Genomic DNA, 24,259 nt, shown 5'->3' on the forward strand with positions numbered 1-24,259 from the left:
CGGCAGTCCTGGTGGTGAATCTGATGCCGCTGAAGCACTCAGATGCATCAACCCATGCAAAAAGTAGAGCAGAGGCTGCGTCCCAACAAAACACAGGTTCCTGCCCCAGAGGCAGCTGCTCTTTGCTGGCAGGACACATGGACAGCTCATGAAGTGCGCCGCAGCCCTTTGAGGAGAGTGCCAAACCACAGCGAGTGCCAAAATGCAAGGATGGGGAAATGATGACAGGCTTCCTGAGATGATGGCTTACGGCGGCTCGGTCCCATTGTGGGGAAGAAGATAGAAAACAAAACGTAACAATAGGTAGAAGGCCTTGAAAAGCTTTAGAGAATAAGAGCCCTGCTCTCAACCACTCACAGCAAAACAATCACAAATGCAGAATGAGAAAAAGACCAAATTATGAAGTACTATTTGCTTTTTATCACTGTTCCCAAAGTAAATGTTTATCTTTATCCATATACAAATTTGAGATGCCTGCACAGATTTTAAAGTCCAACACTAGTCATAATCTAAAGCTTTAGCCAAACACGTAGGCAGAAAATCAAAATGGATGCAGAAAAAGAGAAAAACAGAAAAGAAAACCTTACTGATATTTCTGTGAACTTGATTATATATCAGAAAAAGAAACAGCAGGAGTAGTGCTGATTTATTTTCACTCTGATGATAGTACAAGAGGAAGAAATAATACCCTGCAAAGGTCACTCTTATCCTGTTCATCTGTGACAGGCTGATAATCCGGGATCTCAGAAAACTTTCTTTAAAAATCTTCACGGGCGTGCTCTTATCAAAAGGATTAAGGTTTAATACATACCAGCAGATGCAACCGATTCAGGCATCTGCTAATCAGAGCAGCATCAGTTGCCGCACGCACCGGCTGGAGCTGATGACTGCGGGAAGGTTTCCCTTCTTGTAGAGAAAGATCAAATCCAAATATACATTAAATCATCTCTTGGCTATGCCTCCCAACTCACAAGTTCATGGCTGAGCACCCCCGTCCTGTGCACCTCCTGCCTGCAGACATGTGAGGGATGGCAGGACAGATGTGCTGCTCACAGCCAGTGCACTCACAGTGGTCCTCCCAGAAAGCTTCAATCCTGGGATCACCTTAAACACCACCCATGTGGGGTGGGAACGTCACTGCCTTTGGAGAGGGGAACCACAGCAGAAAGGGCTTCTGGATGTAGAGAATTTGCATTTTGAGTGCTGGGAGGAACCTACTGAAATTACTCCAATGCTTCCTTTCCTACTTTCAGTAATCCACCTGGATTTTCCAGACAGCACAAAGCCAGCGTGCTGCAGCCAGAAAAAGGAGCACAGCACTCAAGAGGTGACCCCCATCTTCAGAAGAGCCCGTGCAATTCCTAATGTCTGTGACTATGGAAAAAGAGTCATAGCCCACTGAAAACAGCCATAGTCAGCACCCTGCAGTGAGTCTGCACAAGCCATCTGATGCTGCTACAAGGAGCTCACCAGCTCAAGGCCAGCTTGAGCTGTGGCACACCGCTGTGAGCCACTGTCATCCCTCTGTGTCCACATGAGCCATCCAAGTCAATAAAATAGCAGCACTCACAGCCTCCAGGAAAAGCAGTGTGTAGCACAAAAATCTCTGGAGTAGCTGGATGTTCCTACTAAAAGGTCATCAACCCTTTAGGATGGACAGCGGATGCTTCTCAGTTTCAGCAGATGAGCTTATTGCCAATGAGTCCCTTTGTCCTACAACAAAGAGATTCAAATGTCTACAAAGCCCAAACAGACCTCAAGAAAACAAATACAAAGAGCCCTCTGCAACTGGGAAAGCACTGCCTGGGTACCGTGCTGTGCTGCTGGACACTGAAGACTCTTTGGCAAAGCTGTGCAGCTGCCCAGCAGTTAGATGCGCTCAGACCAGCAGAACGAGGCCAGGAAACTTTTATTTACCTCAAATATCCTATGTGAAGATGGCAAAAGTTAAGCCATCCATTTCAGCCCAAAGTGAGCATCTGAAAAAGCCATATCCCCCTGAGCCCTGTAACTCAGGAACCATAAAACTCTCTGTCACACATATGCTCCAGGAGGGAGGAATTCATTCTGAACTCACCAAATCAATCTCAATCTGCTTGTACCCCTACATTTTCTTTCTTAAAAGAAATAAATACATTCCTGACAACAACTCAAGTTCTGTAACATACCCTGTGTACTGCACTTCCAAAATCCTTTTGACGTGAACTAAACTAAGCAGCCAGGCTTAGGAAAGTACCCGGAACAATGAAACCAACTCTGAGCCTGGACTAGCAAATTTGCACAGACTGTTATGAGTTCAGATTCAGTGATCTGTTTTTCACAGAGCCTCACAGCCCAAACCAAGAGCAATCAAAAGGATCTTTCTCAAAGCTGGGGGAATGTGCTTCCCCTTGCTGGGCTGGAAGCTTTAATCATGGCTGGAGATGCAGCTCTGCATAAACCAAGATAAAACACCTGAATTCTCAGCTGTACATTTCTGACAGCTGTAACTGGGGCACTACAATTAGAAATTCACAGGGAAGTGACCTCCTAGGAGTCTTTAGCACTCAACATTTTGCCTTATTTTGTTTTGTCGTCAGCACTCAACATTTTGCCTTGGCTTGCCGCTGTACAGCTGAAACTTCAATCCTGTCCCACCACTATGCAAGAAAATACGTCCATTGCCTTTTCTCTGTTTTTATTATCCCTAAATGGTTATCAAAAGAAGTGACAGGATAACCACCAGCACTGTCAAACATTTAAATCCCTTTTAAATTCCAGTCATTACAAGACATTATTTCCCAGTATGCTTGAAACTTAATGAAAATATATCACAGATTTTTAAATTTAACTTTCTTTACGTTTTTATTTTACATTGAGAATGAGCCTCTTTTCCTTCAAAATAGTGCTCACTTTGTCTTTAAGTGTTGGATAGTGACAGATGTCTAGTACTGGGGGCAATGACAGAGGCAGGGACACGGGCATGAATCCTTAGATATCTTGCCTAACCCTGCCTTCACGTTCCCCACCTGTCTGCACAACCACATCACCCAAAGGCCTTCAACCCAGACCAAGGTTCCACATTGCTACGTGCCATACACATGGGGAGTAAGAGGCAAATCACATTGAAGAGGTTGCCAAGCTACAAGGACAGAAGGGATTTTGAGAGGAAGAAGAGGGGAAACAGTACATTCAAAGTCATTCAGCACAGCAGTGGCTGCTGGGAATGAAACAGGTCTCCAGAGTGCCAGCCCAGGTCCCTCTGGATCAAGCTGCCTCCGAGAGCTGTACACAAGCAGATTTCATCTTGACCATGGTGCATGGTCAAACAAGATTTTTTGCTATTTAAATACTTTACAAATATTGGCCACACAGCATTTACTTTTAGAAAAACATTAAATACCATTAGACCAGGTACATCTTATTACCTGGTACACCTCTAACAAAGTGCTATTTTGCCAAACAGACATTCTGTTGGAAATTTAGGATAAAACTCAAGAGTTTCAGAAGGTAGGTGTCCAATTCCAGACAAAGCAATCATCATTCAATACATAATTCACAGCAGGGACAAAAAATCCTGAGCTTACATGTGCTGCTATTTCCAGCATTTCATTTTCACAGTCTCTGCTGGAAGCCCCTTCTCCAGAGTCACAAAGTTTTCTTGTTTTTAAAAAATGCAAACATTTGTTTTATGGGCTGAAATTTGGCATGTTTGGTTTGGAGTGTTTTTTTTGGTTAAGATCTTGCTGCAGTGGTCTTTTACGCAAGGATTTAAGAACAGGTAAAACCTGGGGAAAATACCCTTTAATAGAGGAGTCAGATGACCACAGCATTCACTAATCCTCTGCTTAGAGGGTTCACATAATTTCTGACTTGTCCCTGCTCCCATCCACGGAAATTATGTACCTAATATCTTGTCTTTTACTAATGCCTCCTTTTACTAATGAAAGATACACTGGGTTCTCTGCCTCTGGACTTTCCAATGAGTTACTGCAATTTAGAAGGTGTGATATGTACACAGAGGCACATTGCAGCTACACAAGAGGTGCTCTGTACTTTACTCATCACACTAGTACTTCCAAACTGCACCAAACAGGAGGAAAATACTAATTAGATTTTTTTTCATAATGCATCTGCAGTTCTTCGAACAACACCCAAGGCAAGTTAAACCTCATGCCACTGCAGTCATGGCAATTTTGAGATCATGTTGGTCATCTTGTCCGCTTCAATTTACTGCACCAGAGGGCTAGAACTGGTCATGCTGGTGAAGGTCATGTAGATCATTTCTAAAACTTCAGTTCTAGCTGAATTCTTTAATACACTCTCTCCAACACCACATTACATGACAGAAAACATCCTTAGATGCTGCTCTACTGAGGCTAAAGATGATCATTTAGTCTTGTAATTTTCTGTGCTTTTAGGTATGTGCAATTTTGAAAGGAAAAAACTTGCTTTTAATCACTTTTGACTGCTTCTGTCACAGAGACTTTTGCTTGCAAGACATGGACTCAGCCCAGGTCACCTTTGCTTTCCAACTCAGCTGCCTAGAATTAGGCAGGAGCATGAAGTACCAGGAGGGCCCTGTTGAACACAGGTGTCCAAACTCTCTCCCTGCCTTCTATTAATGGTGGTCAGTTTCAGCTCATGGCAGTGTCCTTGTCACCTGCCTGGCACACAAAAGATGTCACCAGAGTAACAGCCAGGTAAGCAACGCAGGGATGATGCAAAGATTCACACTCACCCACGTTCTCAACAGTAGGGGCTAAGGGACGCTGTCTGGGGTTGATGCTGGCTCACTCCTTCTGAGAAACATTACACCCCTCTGTGAGAGAGGCACCTCCCGGTGCAGTGTGTGCCTTTGCAATCTTGAACTTGTACCAAGAGGATCGAAAGAGCTCCCTTTTGTGTGAATTTATGCCAATGGGCAGTGAATGTTAAATAAACTGCTTGTCATTACCCTGCTATCACTCCTACTCCAGTGAGAGAGGACTGTGCTACGATTTATCTTATGTTGCTTTAAAACTGTCTTGAAGATAACATAAAAAAGAAAGGTAACAATAAAATTTCTCTTATTCCAGAACAGGAGTATCCCCAAGGGCAAGGTATTCCTATAAAATTATTATAATGCTTTAACTGCGTAAGTACAACTGAAAACGCCTTCTCTGAAAACAAGTCGTAGCTCTTTTTTCCTATCTGCAGTCATTATCCTGATAAATTTGGGAAGGTCAGCTAAGGTGTAATCCAATTAATGTGCTGATGTTCTGAGTAAGTACCTTACAGTTTGCAGCCTAATCTATTATCCTACTATAAGACCATCAAATGACTCACCATTTTTAATACTTAGTACAGATCAAACAAAGGAAAATATCAAAGCTTTACGTTCTAGTTCCACCTTTCAAGGACTTGTTTGAGTACTCCTTAATTACAGCAGATGATACACCCAACTCTGGCATTTTCTTTCTCTAACAGCTCTAGTTAGAAGTCACTGCAGCAGTACTTTTCACAGGGCATCACTACCAAGAGATGCTGAAAAGTCAGATACGCTGAACAAATCAAGTTGGGATTTGACCCTAGAGATGGAGTTCAGCTTCTTCTGCCCACCAGATGACACAGTGTGTAGTGCACCTGGGAGCCTCATCAACCTGGTGCTCCTGGGTACAGGTGACCAGTCTGCAGAGCCCCCACCCCAGCTGTGGCAGAAAGCCATGGGAACAAGCACGTGCATGAATGGGAATGAGCACATCATCTTGGAGGGTGATGAGCTTCAGGAGTCAGATCAAGTCCCAAACTTGGGCTATGACTTCAAATCCTCCAGAAACTCATATACACCTGCAGAAGTTTGCATTTGAGTGTTATGATTTTTACATTTTTTCTTTTCATGGTAAAGGCATAAAATAGAAGTAAAAAAAAACCCCAGATCCCAAAGGAAGAAGCAGCGGGAAACAGCAAACTGCAGACGCTCCATGAACTCGGTACAGAAGTTACATGTCCCCACAAAGATGTCAGAGCTGACTGGTGAGTGTTGCTGACGAAAATGAGGAGCACAAATCTCTTTCACCCACTCCTAGCCGCGTTTTGAGTCTATAAAAGCATTCCCCAGCAACAGTAGGCACTGGTGTGTGTTTGGCCTGTGCAAACAAACTGAGCATGGGTTATTCAGAACTCGTCTCATTTATCACAACAACAAAAAGAGAAAACAGCTGAATTTTATCTGGTTTACATTGTTGGTCTTTTTGACTGACTAACCTAAATTAGACTATTTTTCAAGGACAAGTCTGTAAGTTTATGCAATAACGGTGCACATGCCACTAAAATGAAAGATGAGTTTATAGGGAGGTTCCTGTAGAAAGGAGGGAAATGCAGAGCCTCTGTGTGCAGGGGGACATTTTCAAAAGAGCACAAATCTGATTTCGCTCTGCTTTTGCTCCATTTGAAGACTTGTAGAAGAGCAAATCTAAAGAGACTCGGATCACTATTTTAGTTCTGCTCCAAAAGTATCACTTCTCAGTTACTTAAAAGAAATGGAGCTATGCAAACAACCAAAAAAGACAAAAGAAAGAGAAGGCTTGTATGGAGAGTGGATGTGCACCCATCACTCACCTATCCCTTTGATACTTTTGACTTTGGGGGCTTTACTAAGAGAAATACAGCACAGATATAGCTGTATACAGCCTACAGACACACACACGTGTAAGAAATGAGACCAGTCACGAGATTAGGAAGGAAAGACAAGGCACAAACATATCTAGGATGATTTTATGAGATCTCAAGAATTGCTCTTTTAAAAGTGCCACCGGGGTGTCACCACTTCCTCTGATAAATAGATGACATCTCACCAGAACTTAAATAGCTCCACTCAAGCACTACCTAGATGAGTGACAAAAATTAGCCAAGTCGCTGTCACCCCTGCAGTCCTCGTCTAGACACAGCAGAGAAGTGCGAATTCCAGTCTGCCTTGCTGGGCTACAGCCACCCTGACAGCTGAGCTCCCATCCAAGCCACTTCATGAGATGCGGATATCTGGATCCTTCTGGCAGCGCGACAGACAAAAGTTAGCAGAACAGAAAAACAACAAGAAAATAAAAGTACAAAAGTACTTGTGAGCCGAGAAGGTTTTAATTCACAAGTCATTGTTGGCTGAAAGTTGAGGCAAATGAAATACCATTTTTGCAAGTATTTTTCTAGCAATCTCTGTGGCAATCTGACAATCAGGATCAGAGGCCCTTTGCTCAGAGGTGCGGCAGCTTTTGAGCCGGTGCCCCCTCAGAGCAGCTGCACCCTTCTCCCCATTGACAGCCACATCTGGATGCTATCAGGAGGAACTGGCAGGCCTTCTCGCAACAAATACCAAGCACTTAGCAAATTGACTCCAGAAGTCAATGCTGGCCCCTTTCCCACTCTGTGTTTATGCAACGTGCCACTAACCTGTTGGGTCCGAGGTTTGTATGGAGAGCTGCTCTCCAGGTCAGCCAGGATGCTGGTCAGAGAGTCAATTTCTGCGTCTAAACTGGAGCGCCTCTCCTCAAGTGTCTTGCCACCAGGATTCGCCTTAAAGAAGAAGGAAAAGTTCCAGTTATTCCAACCACTTGGCCTGGCACATGGTCTCTTACTGTCCTCACAGAGCTGCACCCATGCCCAGCAATAACTCTCGGGTTGCAGGGGCAAATGTGCTGAAATCCTACAGCTCCCTCCAGACCTAACAGCAAGCCTCCATCTCACAGGAATTTATGCTGCTTTGGGGCTTTTCTTCACGTATTTGCCACAAGGTCCCATTGTGTAAAACGGAGGATTAGCAATTCAGCAATCTGCTGCTGAGCTGAAGAGACAGGACAATCCCCACAGTGTAAGATGGAGATGTGTTATAGAAAGACACCTGTCTGAAATGACAAAGCTGGGGACAGGCTCGGAGCACCTGGATCCTGAAAGCATCCCTTCTGCCATGTTCTCATCTCAAGCAAAACACAAACAGAACAGAGCTACAAGCCACAGTAGCCAGTGCCTGGCCACGTGCACCTATAATTATTTTAAACCAATTCTTGGTAGGTGTACCTGTCTGATTCAACACTTCTTCACAAAGTCCATCTGAAAAATGAGCTCCTTCAAGGAGGAGTGAAAAAGTTCAATCCATTTCTAGCAGACTGAAGGTGAAGGGTGTGATTTGCTGCAAGCAGTCACAAAATAACATAAGTAAGGTCCTTGTGAAAAGGCTTTTATGCAGGAAAGTCCATGCCCAAAGCAAATGCCAACATGCAGCCAAGGACCCTAATTCAATACATTTTGCTTTCTTTCTGCTTTCAAAACAGCCCAGTCCCATTTGTACCCAGGCTGGTAGGGACTCTCACTTGGAAGGGAAGGGATGTCAATTTTCACCACCACCACCACCCACCTCAAAAAGTAAAACCAAGAACTCAGCACCGCAGCAGAGCATGTGACCTTCAAGCCACTGTTTAAGGGCAGTACTGCAATCCCTTCTAGAATCAGCATTTCTAGAGGACTCATTCACATGCTTTGTTACTGATAAATCAACCTAGTCCAAAACTCCTGGGAAGGACCTCTGTGCTGTACAGCCCAACCGAACAGTGGGACATCTCAACAGGGCACAAAGTCAGGTAAAGGCTAGGAAACATCCTCCTCTATGTTTTCAGTGCTTTGGGAATTAGGAAGCTCCACTAGGAATGGGAAAATAAGAAAACCAGCTGAGGATCCCTGCCATGGACAAAGTAGGTGCCAGGGGCTAGCCCCACTGAGCCAGGGCGCCACAAGGGCATGCACAGAAACCAAAGTCCTTGAATCAAATGAAATATTACACTAAAAGTCTTTTCTCAACCTGAATTATTTTTCTTCTGTTCTTCCACGTCTTACTTATCTGCAAGTCCCCTGGACAGGACACAGCCTCTCTGCGTAAGTGCAACTACAGAGTTCGGTGTGGAAGAGCTCATTTAGAGCTTGACGATGTCAATAGTAAAAATATTAAAGAATTACCTAACAGCTCACCTAATTTCAATGGAAAAAGCTGTTCAGACCATACCAGCACCTTCCCACAGACAATCCAGCTCTGTGTGCCTTCACTCTCACCATGTTATTTCAATTTTCCATGGCAAATTTTTGCCTTTACCTTTCGCTCACTGGCTGTTTCAGATAGTTTTTCCTTAAATTTTATTTTAGGAGCAGTCGATCATTACCCGTTTTAAAGAACTCTCCAGTTATCAATCTGACACATAAATAGCAAGTTGGTCAAAGAGAAACCAGCTATGTAAAGCTGGCAGTGATCTGCCAAACTTATACGTGCTGAGGCATTCATTAGTTCCTAATGATTATTAAATCTTATTGGATTACAATATACTTGGCTTGACTAACAAGAAAATGGAAGCTCCAGTGTGGCTTATGCAAGAACACACCATCTAAAAAGCTGAGAATTAAGTCAGAAAATACTTACAAACTCAACTTTTTCTGCCTATTTTTATTATAGAGCCAAAGTCTTTCCTTCCAAACCATTGTTCAAAAAAAGTATTTTTCACAGGAATTAGCCCAGACCATTACTCTTGGCTAACTGCAGGCACCTGTTTTTTTAAATCTGCAAAAGTACAACTTCTTTTCCACTTCATGGCTCTTGTTTGGTTTTTCTCCATCTTCCAGTTGTTGGCCTGTAACTGCCACTGGCTTCTCAGACAGAAAGCCTGTGATTGCTCCACTCCAGAGAATTCTGAAGCTAAGCAGCCAAATTCAGCCTGGAAAGGAGAAGGGAGATGCAAAGGGCATCCAAGGCCCCAACATGTGAGGCGATAAATCAAGCCAATGGCAGACCCAGGAATAACACTGGAGTCCACACAGGACCTGCCTGGTACCCCGACCCTGGAGAGAAGGGATGGCGGCAGATGAGAAGATCAGCCAATTTAATTTCTGCTTCTTAGCATTTCTGGGCCATATTATTCCCAGGTTCTCATTCCCCGGAACAATTATGCAATAGCTGACTAGCAAATGCTGCAGAACAAGTTATAAGGTTGTAAAAGTTAAATGTCCTTAGGAAACCTAGAAAAATAAAATAAAACAGCATAGAAGCATCTCTATTGATTCTGGGCTCTGATTTATTTATTCAATTAAAACATAATCAACGTAGATTAAAAGCCCAACTCTACAAATTCAGGAACGTAATGCAGTGCAACAGTGCCAACGAATGACACTACCGATGTGTGCCAGGGTCTACTGGGGCAGAATTGGACTTTAAAGACATTTAAGAAATGGTAATCCTCACAAAGACAGATCTCTGCTTGCTTTTTCTTCCCCATCCCCATACATCTTGAACTTTCTCTCTCCCCACAGTGTTCTATATTCAACCGAAGGACTTGCTGCGTGAGCAAACTGGAGCATTTGCAACACTAGCTTCAGCAAGAGAGGGTTAAGTTATTCCTCTTCCCATGCTTTTTGTCATGACGTTGCCATAAAAGTTTTATGATACTGTTCTGGAACAAAACCCGAGCGCCAGGTCCCAAGGCACAACAGGTTCGCACAGACACGGCTCTGCTCCGAGGAGCCCGGGCTGGTTAAGCTCAGAGCCCCGCAGATACAAACACCGGAACCAGAGGGAACTGCTAACTCTATTTCTGTCTGGATTTATGGCATTGTTGCAGACATGTCGCTTGTGCGCCCCCTCTTCCAGCCAGCAGAATATGGAAAAATGGGTTTAAAAAGAAAAAGGATGCTATCTTTGGCTCAGCCAACGTGATTTCAACAAAAAGCAAATGTAAGCCAACCCAGTCCAACAAATTACTCGTGCCAGAGACTATCCACTCACGTGAACTTCTGCAACGCCTACACTCCTATCCCCTGGCTCGGTCTCTGCTGTGAGTCAAAAGAGAGAAAAACAGCAGAGAGCTTCACTGTTTGGCTTGTTTGTCTGCCCCTGAATTCCTGGTGTGCAGCTCAGAGACGCTCTGATGGTAATCCACTCCTGAGCCCCATCAACCCACTCTGCTCTGATGAAAATTTGCTTTACTTTTGCTAATCCTACAACCCAAGGGCAGTCAGTGCCACAGGTCCCCCCACACCGCCTCAAGGAACATTCATTACAGAACATGCAGTGCAGAGGTCAACACAGGGTCTCAAATTTTGCCTCACTGTGCTAAAAGGGCTGTAAGACTATTCACCGAGCTAAAAGACATGAAAAGCACAATGATTTCCCTAGATGTCACCTCTTCCTACAACCCTAGATCACCTACTCCTATCATGTTTTGCAGCTTTCAGCAGAGGAACAAGAACATCTCTCGTTTAACCAAGCCAGCTCCTTGCAGCAGGCTCAAAGAGAAGAATCTGGCTCCCAGATGTCCCTCCTAGCTCCTGCTCCAAATTCCTTCCCCTACCCAGGCCCAGCCATCTCTCTTTCATTCTGTTTTCCCCTCTCTCATGCCCTCTTTGCTGCCCTGCAGGGCTGTAGCTCAGGCCAGGCATCAGCCCCTGGGATGAGAGACGCAATATGGGCTGCCAGGTTGGCCTCTGAGCCAAATGCTGGTGCCAGGTGGTGTTGCTGTGTCAGGGAAACATGGAGAGTGCTTCTGCTGCAGTGACCTGCTGACATGGGTGGCAGGCTACAAGTAACTCCAGAGCCCCAGGGTTTATTTTCTACCAAAAGAAGGAAATGGCCAAAGTCCTGAATACTTTGGGAGCTTCAGGACTTTGCTCACCACAGTGCAATTTGCCAGCATCAATATCCACCATCTCTCCATCAAAAGACCTCAAAAGTCTTGTCTAACAGAGGTTGAGCTCAGCACATTTTCATGTTTCCTGAGTGCTGTGGGCAGCTCACCCTCTGAACTGTGTCCCAGGAACGTGAGCTGTCATTTGTGGAAAATGTAGTGCTGGTTTATCAGTGCAGACACATCCAAGACAGCAGAGCTGCAGCTAAACACACAACCTTTCTCGTAGCATCAGCTCACTCCACATGCTGTGCTATCACAGGTCACTGATAACCTCCTAATTCACAAGTGAAAGACTGGAGATGAATGCCACAGATATCAGCAAAGGTCACAGCTAATGACTCAAAACAGAGCAGGGGACCCACAGTGCCTTCTGCTCCTGGTACATTGGTTTTACTGGGAGCCTGAGGTGGCTGGGAGATCTCTTTGACCTGTAACACATCAACACTTTTTGCATTTACACATCCAAGAACAGAGAAAAGCAGAAAAGCCTTCTGGGGCAAAAGAAGGACAAAGGTAACAAGAGGAGCAAGTGGAATTTAAGCAAATCAGGAGTTATGGGCAAGTACATAGTCCATAAGTACGTCTACTCTGAAAGATTTTACTGACTTTTCCTCCGGTAAAAGTCAGTGAGCCACAGATGAGGTGGCAGAGCTGATAAATTCAGTGCCCACTGCCTGCTACCACCAGGCTGCACCCATGGCAGCCACCCACCACGCTCTGCAGGCTGTTGTAATCCTTGGAGAGGCACTGACGTGGTGGGAAGAGCAAACAGAACAGGAGTGAGCCTCTCCTCCATAGCCTATGCTCCATGGCCTCGGACACTGGGCTTAGACAGAGACGCAGACAGAGCAAGGAGGATGTGGTTCTTATTTCCTATTTCAGCTGGAGACAGGTGAGGGACAGGAAAGTGTTTGATGTCAATAGCATCCACTGTACTGACAAGAAGAGTCTGTGAGAAATGTTAACTAGGAAGAAGAAAGGAAGTGATTCAGTCTTGATATACTTCAGGCTGGGAGTTGTGTTTAGTTTTTCCTTTTTTTCTCTTTCTTTGCACTTTCTCTAACAGTATCACTGCCAGAGGCAAGGTCTTTTTCAGTCACACACCCCTGCTACCCCATCTCTTATTCATTTTTCTTTCCAAGGTCACAAAAGCCATCTAAAGCCCCAAAACACATTGCAGTGACAAAAAAGATGTATACTGAAGGGAATCTACCAGGAATATGAAGCACCCTTAGGAGTTGCTGTGTCTATTCTCCCCTAAGCCTATGGACAAGTGTAAACATTTTCTCTCAAATTCCCTAATGTAAATTTAAACAGTCCCAAGAGGCTGCCCCCCCAACACACGCACGTGGAGATGAGCTGACTGCAGCATTCAGGGCAAGGGGGGGTCTGAGATGCTTGATTGATGCCTAATCTCTGTTCCAGGCACCAAGGAGGGCTGCAAAAAAACTCGTGCCCTTTAAAAACAGAAAGATTGAGTCTTTTGAAACAAATCTGAAATGATGGAAGATTTCAGCAGATGTGACCGCAGTGATTTCACCAGATGTGATTGTATCAAGGATCTAATAGAAAAGAACTTCCCTGCTGTTCCATCAGGCTGAAGCCAGGCCTGAAATATCCTTTTTAGTCTTTTGATGACATCAAGGATAAAAGCCAAAGGGAAGTTAGGTTTTGATTTATTTTTTCCCCCCTGCTCTTTCATTTTTTCAGGCACAGAATAGTTTTTACCTGGTTTGTGTTGCTGGATATTAGCAGGACCAAAGGAAAACACTTCAAAAGTTTAAAAAGGGCTGTTCAAAGGCACCATTTGGTGCCTCTCAGGTACCGCTGCCATTTAACTGAGCAATGTTTCTTTGACTCTGGCCACTTTTGAAGATTTCACTGTAAAGACGCAAGTCAGGACTACCCAGAACAGGGCTTGAACGGGGTGGGGGTGACCATCTACTAAACACCAGCCTATACGGTCCCAAAAATGAAAGTGCCAAATATCTTCCCTTGGCAAAGCTCACAATAGCAGCTGTGCCACAACAAACTGCAGGAGGCACAGTGGGGTAAAGGGAGCTCTGCTCAGCCACACCTACAGCAATCAGTCTGGGGTAGCCGCAGTCCCACATTCAATTTCTCCACTCATGGAAAACACAAATAGCATTGGGTATCAGGACTGAACTCATTTCTGAAGCAACAAGGTGTGGTAAAGAACGGCACGGGCTTTCAGCTGGGGCAAACAAACAAGCAGATGAAGGAAAGTTATTTGTTAAGCATTGCTAGGAGACACCTTGCAAAACCTTAACAACCGATTTAAAAACTCACTGTGGCGTAGAAAGCTTATGAAAAGGACAGATAAAAAAACATTTTTAAAAATAAAAAATATAAAGAAAGCAGATAACAAGAAAGCATGAAACTAAGAGGCATCAGTCTCAAAACAAAGGAAAGGGGGTAGGTGTTTTGTCACACAACACACTGCCAAGCTGCAGAGCTATTTCTGCTGCAAGACACTGTGGTTGCTATGAGTTTACATGGATTTCAAAAGCAGCAGGAGAAACACAAGGAAGAAAACTCCAGGATACATAATAAATATAAAATGTTCTCTGCTTCCCTTTCACATTTTTCTCTGGTCACTAGTGATTGATTTGGCTCTAGAGACATTCATATGAAGCCTCCACTTGTGTTCTCTCTCCATCTGCTGACACCTGCCAGGAGTCATATCTGCAGGTGGGTACATTCCAGTCTCTGCAGGTAAATAACTGACCACAGCCCTTTGTGTCAGTGTTTGGCCCAACAGGTGGAAACCTATTTCTTGCTTTCTTTTAGCAGAGACAGCAGAAATTATAGTCAACTGCACTCAGCCTCCTGGGATGCACAGATAAAAGAAAGCAAAGAATCTGTTGCAGTTATGAATATGCCTGATAATAAAGATTTATATTTCCCTAGAGATCAGCGTGACAGACACTGTTCACACACAATACCTAGGAAACATCCTTGTCCCAAGGAGACTATTGCCAGTTGGATACCAGCCCTGGGAAGGGAAAGCAGGTAGAGGGGTGGGAGCGAGGTGCTGAAAACTTGGATGTACAACCAAGCTCCTCCAGGCCACCAGATGAAGACACTAATCCCCTGGGTAAGCCAGCTCCTTAAAGGACATTTCATTCTCTGTATTTGCCATCCAAGACCTGACAAAACATGCCAGAAGATAAACAAACCCCTGTCCAAGCCATCCAAGCTCCAGCTGCAATTCTGTTGCAGGATACTCCTGATTTCACATGACATGGGTGGGTGTGAGCCACTGCCATGGCTAGCAACTGGACAGTGGTCCAGTGGGTCTTGTGGTCATCTTCCATCACTCTTTAATAAGCTCTTGCTCTCTGCTTATCCTGAGCAGGGCTCCAGACCCAGCACTAGCACATTGGTGGGGGCAGGATGCCAGCAGTGTGGATGAGCAGCAGAGTAATCCAGGACTACCTTCCCTTCTCAGCAGCTCCTGCCCCTAACACCAGAGGGAAGATTTTGCCACAAACACCTGTGGTTAGCCCAGAATTCTCAAGAAGAGAATTTGGCCATGGATATTAGATGAGTGAGCAGAGATTAAAAAAAAAAAAAAATAAAGGATGGAAGGGCATCATAGAAGTTTAGCCAACAGGATCCAAGGCCTCAGGGTACACTCTGCTGAAGCCCTGGATCAAACGCCAGCAGTGGATGGCTGGTGGATTTGATGGGACATGGACAACAGACCATGAGAAGATCTGCAACATCCCCTGTTGCTCTGCCACCCCTGAGGAAACAGAAGGCAACTATGCAACAGGAATAAAGAAGATGCAGTAAACAGCACTCAGCAAATCCTCCTTGCAGCCCAGGAGTGTGCTTGTAGGTGACTTGAAACTGGAGATGCCAACACAGAGGTCCTGTGCTGTCCAGTCCCTCAGCCCCATCGGCTCTGCCTCAGGATGGGTCACCCAGCTCCCTGCTCATCACAGGCTGACACCTGCACCTCAGGAATATAAACCTGCACCCAGCTTCTATGGGTTTCTCACTGCTTCGTTTTGCTCATAGAAGGAAGTCCTGGAAATATTAAGGTTGGCTAAATGGGGCTTTTAAAAGTGCAGTGCTTCTCTGTGCCTCTACACCAAAAACCAGCAAAACAACAAACACCTTTCAGCTGACCAGAGGATCTTCATGCTGTGGGCCAGAGAATACGTGGGGAAAGGCACCACAATCCTCAGCACATGAAAGCAACAGGATGGATTTGATAAGGAACAGTCAAGGGATGAAGAGAGAGGAGAGTCCCACAAGCCAACATCTGCCAGAGCAGCAGACCCGACAGTCCTGAGAGTTTACTTAACATGTCTGATCAAAAGCTTTGGGAGTCTTGTCTGTGTTAAGTGCTACCAGATGCAAAATCAGCAGCAAGATGAGAAGTGTATTAATAAACTAAGGAGGCATATAAAGTTATTTGAAAACTGGGGAAGGTGGGGAGAGAAGGGGGAGAATAAAACCAGTTTATTTTTCCATTAAGGCAATTTAATATTCTCCGGGTGGAGTTACAATTACTCGTCCTTGGGAATTAAATTGAATTTGTGAAACATTCCTGTTCATCAGCAGAATATGCAATAAGAACTGGGATGTATAATCTTTTTCTTTACACTTTAGGCAGGACAGCACTACTTTTCTGTCCACAGGGCAAGAACAGCTGGCCTTGAAGTCTTTTTGACCCAGCATGACTTTCACTGACTTTAACTAACTTTACAGCAGCAGGGAATATATCCCTTTTTTTTTTAATTAATGCAATTACATTAGGACTCATTATTGACAATTATGGTGACTGTTAAAAGTTTCCCCTTTCTTTGCCCACTCCACGACCATCTTAAAATCTGCTCCAATATCGTCACAAATTAATGTTTAATTAGCCATCAAGCAGAGATGATGTTCCCCACAGAGTATTGATGCTTACAGAAAAACTGAGAAATAGGAGAACATAGCAGATATTTCATCATCTGCCTCCAAGGGGAAACATAACCAAAGAGCAGCCAATTACCCCAATACAGCTGCGAAGTTTAATCAGTGTAGAAACCAAATAGCTCATTAAGTGTCCACTGCAATAATGGAAGACCTTCCCACTGACTCATATGACGTGAATGTTACATTTTTAAAGATCCATTGATGATGTGAAAGAGAAGAGACTCCCTTCATCTTCACATCCTGGCCAAGTTGTGATCTTCATTTTTCCTTTTCTGGGATAAGGAAAGAGGTAAGAGGTGGATTCCTTGGACAGCATGGGAGGTGTCTGACAAGCCATGAATTACACACACCTGTCACACCCAGCCCCACCACTCTGGATTTATATCCCAGAGGGGAAAACCACACCAAACATCATCTCCTGCTAGGAGCAAGGAAAGTGCAGAGCTGAAGGCGATTTTATTTCTTTTAACACTTATGGTGAGTCTGGCACTACCATATTGTGTCCAGTACAGGAGCCAGAGTTTCAGAACTTGAGACACCCCCAAAAAGCAGAAAACAGCTGAAAAGGAGACAAATAGAGAACTCACTTGGTTTCACCTACAAAGGAGATTGAGTAGCTCAATAGCAATATCTAAACAGCTTCACAGAATGAAAATGCCAGATACCACAAGACTGTCCAACATAGCAAAGCAGAAAAACACACAGCAGTCAGGAAGCCAAAGCTAGAGAAATTTCATTTAGAAATAACAGAGCTACTTATTTATGTGTAATACTGCAGGCAATTAAATGTTAAAACAAACTTCCAAGATTTCTCCACCCCTTGATGTCTTTGGATCAAGGCTGGATGCCTTTGGTCTCCCTGGGTGACCAGGCAAAGCTTTATGATCTGCAAAAGGCAGAAGGGCACAGCTGACAATTTAATGGCTCTGCCTGGCCCCCACCTTGACAGAGGTGAGAAAAAAACAGCTCTGCCAGTCCATAAAGATCTATTGACATCACTTTGTGTTTGCACCACTTTAACTGGAAATTAAATTTACATGAACAAACTCTATCCCACACAAGACTGCATATTGTGACAGTTAAATAAAGAGCTTTTTAAAAGGTGCACATCTCAGGCAATTTAAATCAAAAAAGATAGGTTTTGTTAAAGCTACCAATTTCAGAAAATTAAGGTTGACTAAAACTGTTTTAAAAAAAACTCCTTTTGGAATTTAATCACATATTGGAAACCCATATGCAGCTGTTTGTGTCACCTGCAAAAAGACTGTATAAAACACAAGCATATGCTTAATTTTACACGTGTGCTTAAGTTCTATCAACTTTAATGAAGTTCAAGCACACAGCCAAGCTTCTCTGAGTTTGAGAAAGCATTCCTGAGTGAAGCTATTAGGAAGTCACCAATGAGGAAAAAAGTAAAATTAAAACTGGCTGGTCAATTTTCACAGCCTGAGTAAGCACTAAGTCCAGAAATTAAACATGTAACAGATTTCTGAGTTTGTTTGCTCGTTTTGCTGTAATAGGAAGGGGTGAGTGCCAAAATGTTTGCAAGGATTCCCAGTGAACCTGGCAAAATGGATGTCTAAAACTACATGAAAGTCAATGGCTTAGGTTTGGGTTCTGAGGAAATGAATCATGTTAAAAATCTATATATCTCAAAGCCATGAAGATGAAAATCTGGACTCTGCCTCAGTCTACACATTTTTGGCGTGGTCAGTGGCTGCAGTTCACAGGGCCACAGCTGGGCAAACCCCCCAGTCTGATTCAATGAAGAAGGTTCTTGCCTTCAAGAAATTTGCAATCTCATTTTCCAAACCATTAGGCCCACTTCTACAGTCCCTACAAGGCTGCCAGATGTGTGTCTGGTATTGGATATGGCTGGCTGACCATGGGTTTTTATTTCTTTTTTAACAACAACTGCCTTGTTCGGACACTTTACGTTCTACACATCTCCTCGGATGGGAACCTCAGCTGAAGAAAAGGGACCTGAATCACACAGAAAGCTGAACAATGGATAAGTTCTGCTGCCCTAAAATGGAATCCACAGTCTGCAGATCCCTCCTGGGTGAGCTCCAAAGTTTAATTTGATACTGTCCACGTGCACATAAATGAACATAAAGTGCTGTCTTTCAATTAGAATTCATGCATCAGAAAAGGTGGTGCCCTCAGCACACACTAGACCTCAGGAAAACAGGTTTTAACTGTATCTCTGCTTGGGGCCAACACTCCACAGAAGCCAAACCTCTGCCTTGGAAGTGTGTTCCTCACCTGACCTCAGAACTGAGCACATGCTGAGGAGAGCCCTACCATCACCTGTGAGACACCTGCAGGCCTTGGCAGGGGCATCCTTCAGTAACACAGGGAGCAGGACTGCAGGGCTGAACCGGAGGGATTTGCAGAGCCAGAGATGGGGAGGAAGGGGCAAGCAACTCAGGAGCTGAAGAGGAAGGCCAGACCTCCCAAGTGAAAAAATGTGAGACTGTTCCCACAGCAAAAGAGAAACATGGAGATGGAGAGGGAAGGATCTGTGCCTCAGGACTGTTGAATGAGTTTGTAAAGCACCTTTGTCACTTACTGGCTACAGCAACACTTGGGAGTTGCTACAGCTTTTCCAAACATTTATATTTTACTTCTCTCACCATTAAAAGCAACACTAAAACCATCACATGATGTTTTCCAGATGCTCTTCCTTACCTGTTGTGTGTTAAAGCTAATCAACATCCTGCATTTTAATCAGCAAATGAAACTGAAAAACTCAATTGTGGAGAATGGTCCTTCAAAGATGGGAGTTTTATGGTAGCAGACACTTAAAGTCATGTCTGGAACAAATTCCTTCAGCTCTGGCTGCAACATTTCTCATTGGTATTTCCACCATCTTCCATCTTGCTCAGTCACTGTGCCACACACTCCCCACAGAGGCAACATTTTCTAACAACAAAACCACCCTTCATGGCAGCTGAAGCTGTTTTTCACCAGCAATGGAAACAGAAAAACAGGGACAGGAACCTTCATTTCAGCCACTTCCATTCTTGGAAATTAGATGCTCTCACAACTTCTCCATATCCACATCTCATTGCTGCCAGATAAAATTTTCATCAAAAATCAGTGAAGTTTGCCCTACACTTCGAAAAACTCCAGGGCTCTAAAACTGATTTTAGGCCACAACTGAATTCCTCAATCAGTAGAGTTTATTTCCTTTTACCTTGTTTGGCCAAAGCTCTTTTCTACACTGCACAGCATCACAGTACTTAAAGCACCAAACCCAAGGTGGGAATCTGACTGCTCTGTCACGTTCCAGACAACCACCATGCCCAAGATGCATGGAAAGACTCTGACTTTCTAAACCACATTTTCCAATCCCAGCTAGCTTCACAGAAGCAGCATAATAATTTGTCTGCTGTAGTTTTTAGCATTCCTTCTTGTTACTGACAGTCCATTTCAGTCTTGCTGCTGCATTATAGTTTCCTAATGCAGCACAGGCTACCCAGATCTGAGACAAGAACAACCCATCTTGCAAGATATTTTTCCTAGGACCTGCTAATCCAACACCAGACTTGAATAGCACTCAGATATGAGAGGAATGGAAACTTCTTCTGCATTGGTCATGTTATCTCACTCTGTTCCATCACACAGCTCACCTGCTTTGATAGGAAAATTTCCACATCTTCATTTTCTTTTTGTTTTCTCCCAGCTTAAATATTTCTGCCTTAGATACAATGACGTATTTGCTTACTTTTTGTGTGTCATCAGCCAAGATCTGACAGAACAAAACTGTCTGCTTTTTCTGCATGCTCTCCATGCCTCCACTATCACTTTCCACATTCATGTCTCTATTATCCATTAGTACAATCCAGGTTACAGAGTAAACTCTCTGCAGATGCCAACTGTGGCTGACTCCATCATTTGCAGTGTAACAATGTCCCTCAGAGATGTGTCCACAGGACCAAGGAGATGCCCAGCAGTGTTTGTGGCCTTGGGCACAATACTGGGGGAGCACAGCCTTCTGTTTGGCACCAAGCTGGCACATGAGCTGTGTCTTAACCTGGGATTTACCTTGATCAGCTCTGACCATCATAAGCAGCAACATTTCTGACCTTTCTGTTTCCTCTCATGACTTATTAGTAAGTCCCATACCTGTATTTACACATGATCTGTACCAGGCTTTTGCTTTCTTCTGTTCCTGCACCTCATCACCTGCTGTATGGTAGATTACCATAAGCAGCCCTGTTTCATCTCTGAAAGCATCTCCCAGCCTCAGCCACAGAGCTCTCCTCCCAAAGAAGGCACAAGTGTGCAGGTCCTGGCACATCCTGTGCGCTGAGTGACTGTATTAAATAATAACATAACAAATACATTAAATAACACAGTAATAAGCATGATGAAAATAATGGGCAAAGTCAACTGTTTGGGTCCTTGCTTACTTTGTAGTCCTTGCCGAGAGGTTCAGCTAATACAGGCTGCGCTGCATTATAACATTGCCAAGATATTAATAGCCAGGCAGGGAGATGAATGACAGGCTTACACTGCACAATTAAAACTTTTCCAGTTTACCCTTTCAGTAAAATTTGTGGTTTATAATAAGCATCTTTGTCTACTCTGAAGAGAGTAAGGATTGGAAAGTTACACGGATGGGAACAGAGGTTCATTAAAGATTTAAAGCAGAATGTGGTTTGGCATTGTAAAATAAACATGCGTATAAGATGGGATGCATCAAGAGCTGCCTGAAAGAAGTGCTCAGTGTTCCTTCCCTCCTGAAGATCTGCTGTATATCCTCACTCATGATTCATGTCTCGCATGTGTATCTATAGGGTGCAAATATATATCTATACACATATAAGAAATGCGTGCATTTTATCTCTCATGCATCCCAATATTCAACAACATATACAGATGTTACTGATTTTTCTCACCCTAGAGACTAGAAATTCCTATTATAGAGCAAACACATATCGACCTGTAGAGACCCAGTGAGCATTTAAACATTCAGAGAACATACATGCTATTTGTTTAAGTCTAACTTAAGAGTGCAGCACATTCCTGTTTCTCAAACACACAAGGAAGGCAGGAAGGAAACAGATGAAAAGCATTCCTGCAAGGCCAAGGTTTGAGTAAGAGGGTCAACATCACCAGGTAATTTATTTATACTGTTGGACATAACTTCAATTTAGATAAAAGGCAGATGCTTATCACACGGATTTTAATAAATCAGAAGTCACAGAAATCCGCAAAAGCTGATCTTGAATGGCAGGCAATGCACACAGACGGTGGCTTTATTTACAGAGTTTCTGAAAGTTACTCATCCCTCCTGGAGTCAGGCAGCCCCACCAGCAGTAAGAGCTGCCCTGGGGTGCCAACATTCCTCGCCAGGGAGCACCTACAACCAGGCCAATAATCCCAATGATTAACAAAATCTAGCACTAGAGGGAGGCTGAACACATGTTCTGATCTCTTTGGCCTTTTCAGCTTCTCCAGACATTAAAAGGCAGGTGATTTAAAGCAAGCCCAGCACCAGCAGGCAGAGCCCAGCCTCTGAACAGGAGATGAGCTATTTAAGGCAGCAACCCACACTGGCAAAATTCACGCTCTTTCCTCCCCAGCTATTTGCTAAGATGTGCACCCAAAATTAAGAAATAAATTTAAAAAAAAAAACCAAAACAAAACCAAGAAAACAAACAAACAAGAAAACCACCAAAAACAATTCCTGTGTCCTGGCTGTTCCTTCAGCTGGTGAATCAGAGCCCACAGAGGCACCGCCGCCGCCGCTCGCGGGGAGCGGAGTCAGACAGCGAAACACCTGGCAGCCTCTTCCCTAACAAGGATGAGGCTCTCTCTTCTCACACCTATCAACACATTCCCACCTTCTCCCAGGCGCGAGAGGCACCAGGGAGAGGCGAGACAGGTCTCCTGGGAACAGCCTCGCCGAGGAAGGCGCACACGCCTCCAGAACGCGCTTCGGCTTCTCTCCTTCCAAAATTCCTTGGCAATAGGAATCCGGGCCCTTTGGCTGATTTTCTGCACATCACAACAGGACGGTACGAGCGGTGAGTTCAGTAGGTCTGAATGCGATAACAGCTCCCTGCCCATGCAGCCCTGCAGCCCCTCCAAGCATAGATGGTTATAACAAGAACTGGTATATTAAAATTCTTTATATTGCACTTCATGCAACTATTCAAAGTCCGATTGTTTCTTCACTTTAACCCCCAACCCAAAGCTATTTCTTGACATCCGCTTTGATATATCCTGAATTGTTCCCAAGTTCAGGCACTGATGGTGTTTAGTCATTAATTTGCAGTTATTACAGTAATGAGGCTCTGGGATGTAGCAGGCAGAATTGCCCTGGTAGACAGGAGATCTCGGTCTTATTTTTAGCCTGCTACTGGTCAGTCTGGTGACCTAGGCAAAGCACTTTGCCTGCTCCAGCTTCCTTATCAGGAAGAGAGTGGTATTTCTTTTGTTAAGTGTTTTGTGGCCTGTCAATAAAAAACACACTGATAACAGCTGGGGCTTGCTGGGAAAGAGGTGTCATCCCAGCTCAACACAATCCTCTCTTTCCCATGCTGTGGTAGCATCTCCGATCCTGAAAGAAAACCAGACCCATGTGCAGATGCAGCACATGCAGGTAATTAGCAGAGATCTGTAACTGGATGTTTTCCCAAAGTGGCCCTTGGCAAGTTGGCAGCTGAAGGTCACAACTGCTTTGAGCCATCCACATCCCACCCCAACACAAAATGCTGGGCTCTGACCCACCCCTTCAAGGAGACCTGCTCATTTCAAAGACAGTAGCACCCTTGACTCCTGAGACAGCCTTCACAAGGATGGGGCATGGGACAGGCACTGGATTTTCACACAGCTGTGCAGTTCTCATCCCTGCACAGTCCTGCCTGGTAAGGAAGGAAGAAATTGCCAGAGCCATGGGTGAGGGTCCCTGCCTGTGAGCAAACAGGCTACTTGAGAGGTGGCTGATGAGTTTTTCACTTTTGCTTTGCCTGGCCTGGGCAGATGCCTGTTTTGAAACTAGAAGGCAAAAACATAATAAAACTCTGTCCCCTCCCTCCCAGATCTATCTATTTCCCTTTGACAAACAGTGATTTCATTTTTCTTCCCGTCCAGAATTTTTTTTTTTTCTTTCTCTTTTAAACTGAGCCCAGGCCAACGTGGCAAAAGGCTCTTTGCTCATGTCCTTATTTGTCAAACATGCCATCGCCACGCCCTCACCACCATTCTGGGAACAAGTCCTTCTCTTCCCCGCCTGCAGCCGAAGGGGAACTTCCCAACACAACTCTCCCCCAGCCCAAACACACTCTTTTAAAAATAAATATTGCCTTTTCTTTCCTTTTTTTTTTTTTTTCCTCTAAAAAAAAAAGGCATTCCAGTTAATAAGAAAAGAGTTTAAATTTCCTTCCCCTTTCCTCCCCACAGCCCTGCTGTGAATCCGAATATGACGGATCTAGAAGGGAACACAGAAACTACAAGAAAATGCCAGATCTATCACAAAGGTATTTCATGACCCAGCCCTCCTCTAATTTCCATCAGAGCATAAGTCAGATACTAAAGTACCTTTTTGGATCTGATCCTAAGTGGCCAGTTCCACTGCCCAAATAGAGATCCAGAGATAAACAGGTCTATGAAAACTGGAT

The 24,259-nt window shown here is 44.2% G+C and overlaps 1 protein-coding gene across 12 annotated transcripts in view; it reads right to left on the reverse strand.

Moving 5' to 3' along the window:
- The window catches only part of LPP (LIM domain containing preferred translocation partner in lipoma), a 332,936-nt gene that overhangs the window by 157,867 nt on the left and 150,810 nt on the right, over positions 1–24,259 (reverse strand). For all 12 annotated transcript variants that reach the window (XM_040074760.2, XM_058422024.1, XM_040074753.2 and 9 more), the window contains one exon: positions 7,405–7,527. In XM_040074760.2, the coding sequence (XP_039930694.1) occupies positions 7,405–7,527 (123 nt within the window). The remainder of the gene's footprint in view (positions 1–7,404; positions 7,528–24,259) is intronic.

Source organism: Hirundo rustica, chromosome 10 (assembly GCF_015227805.2).
Source record: "Hirundo rustica isolate bHirRus1 chromosome 10, bHirRus1.pri.v3, whole genome shotgun sequence".
NCBI classification, from domain to species: Eukaryota; Metazoa; Chordata; class Aves; order Passeriformes; family Hirundinidae; genus Hirundo; species Hirundo rustica.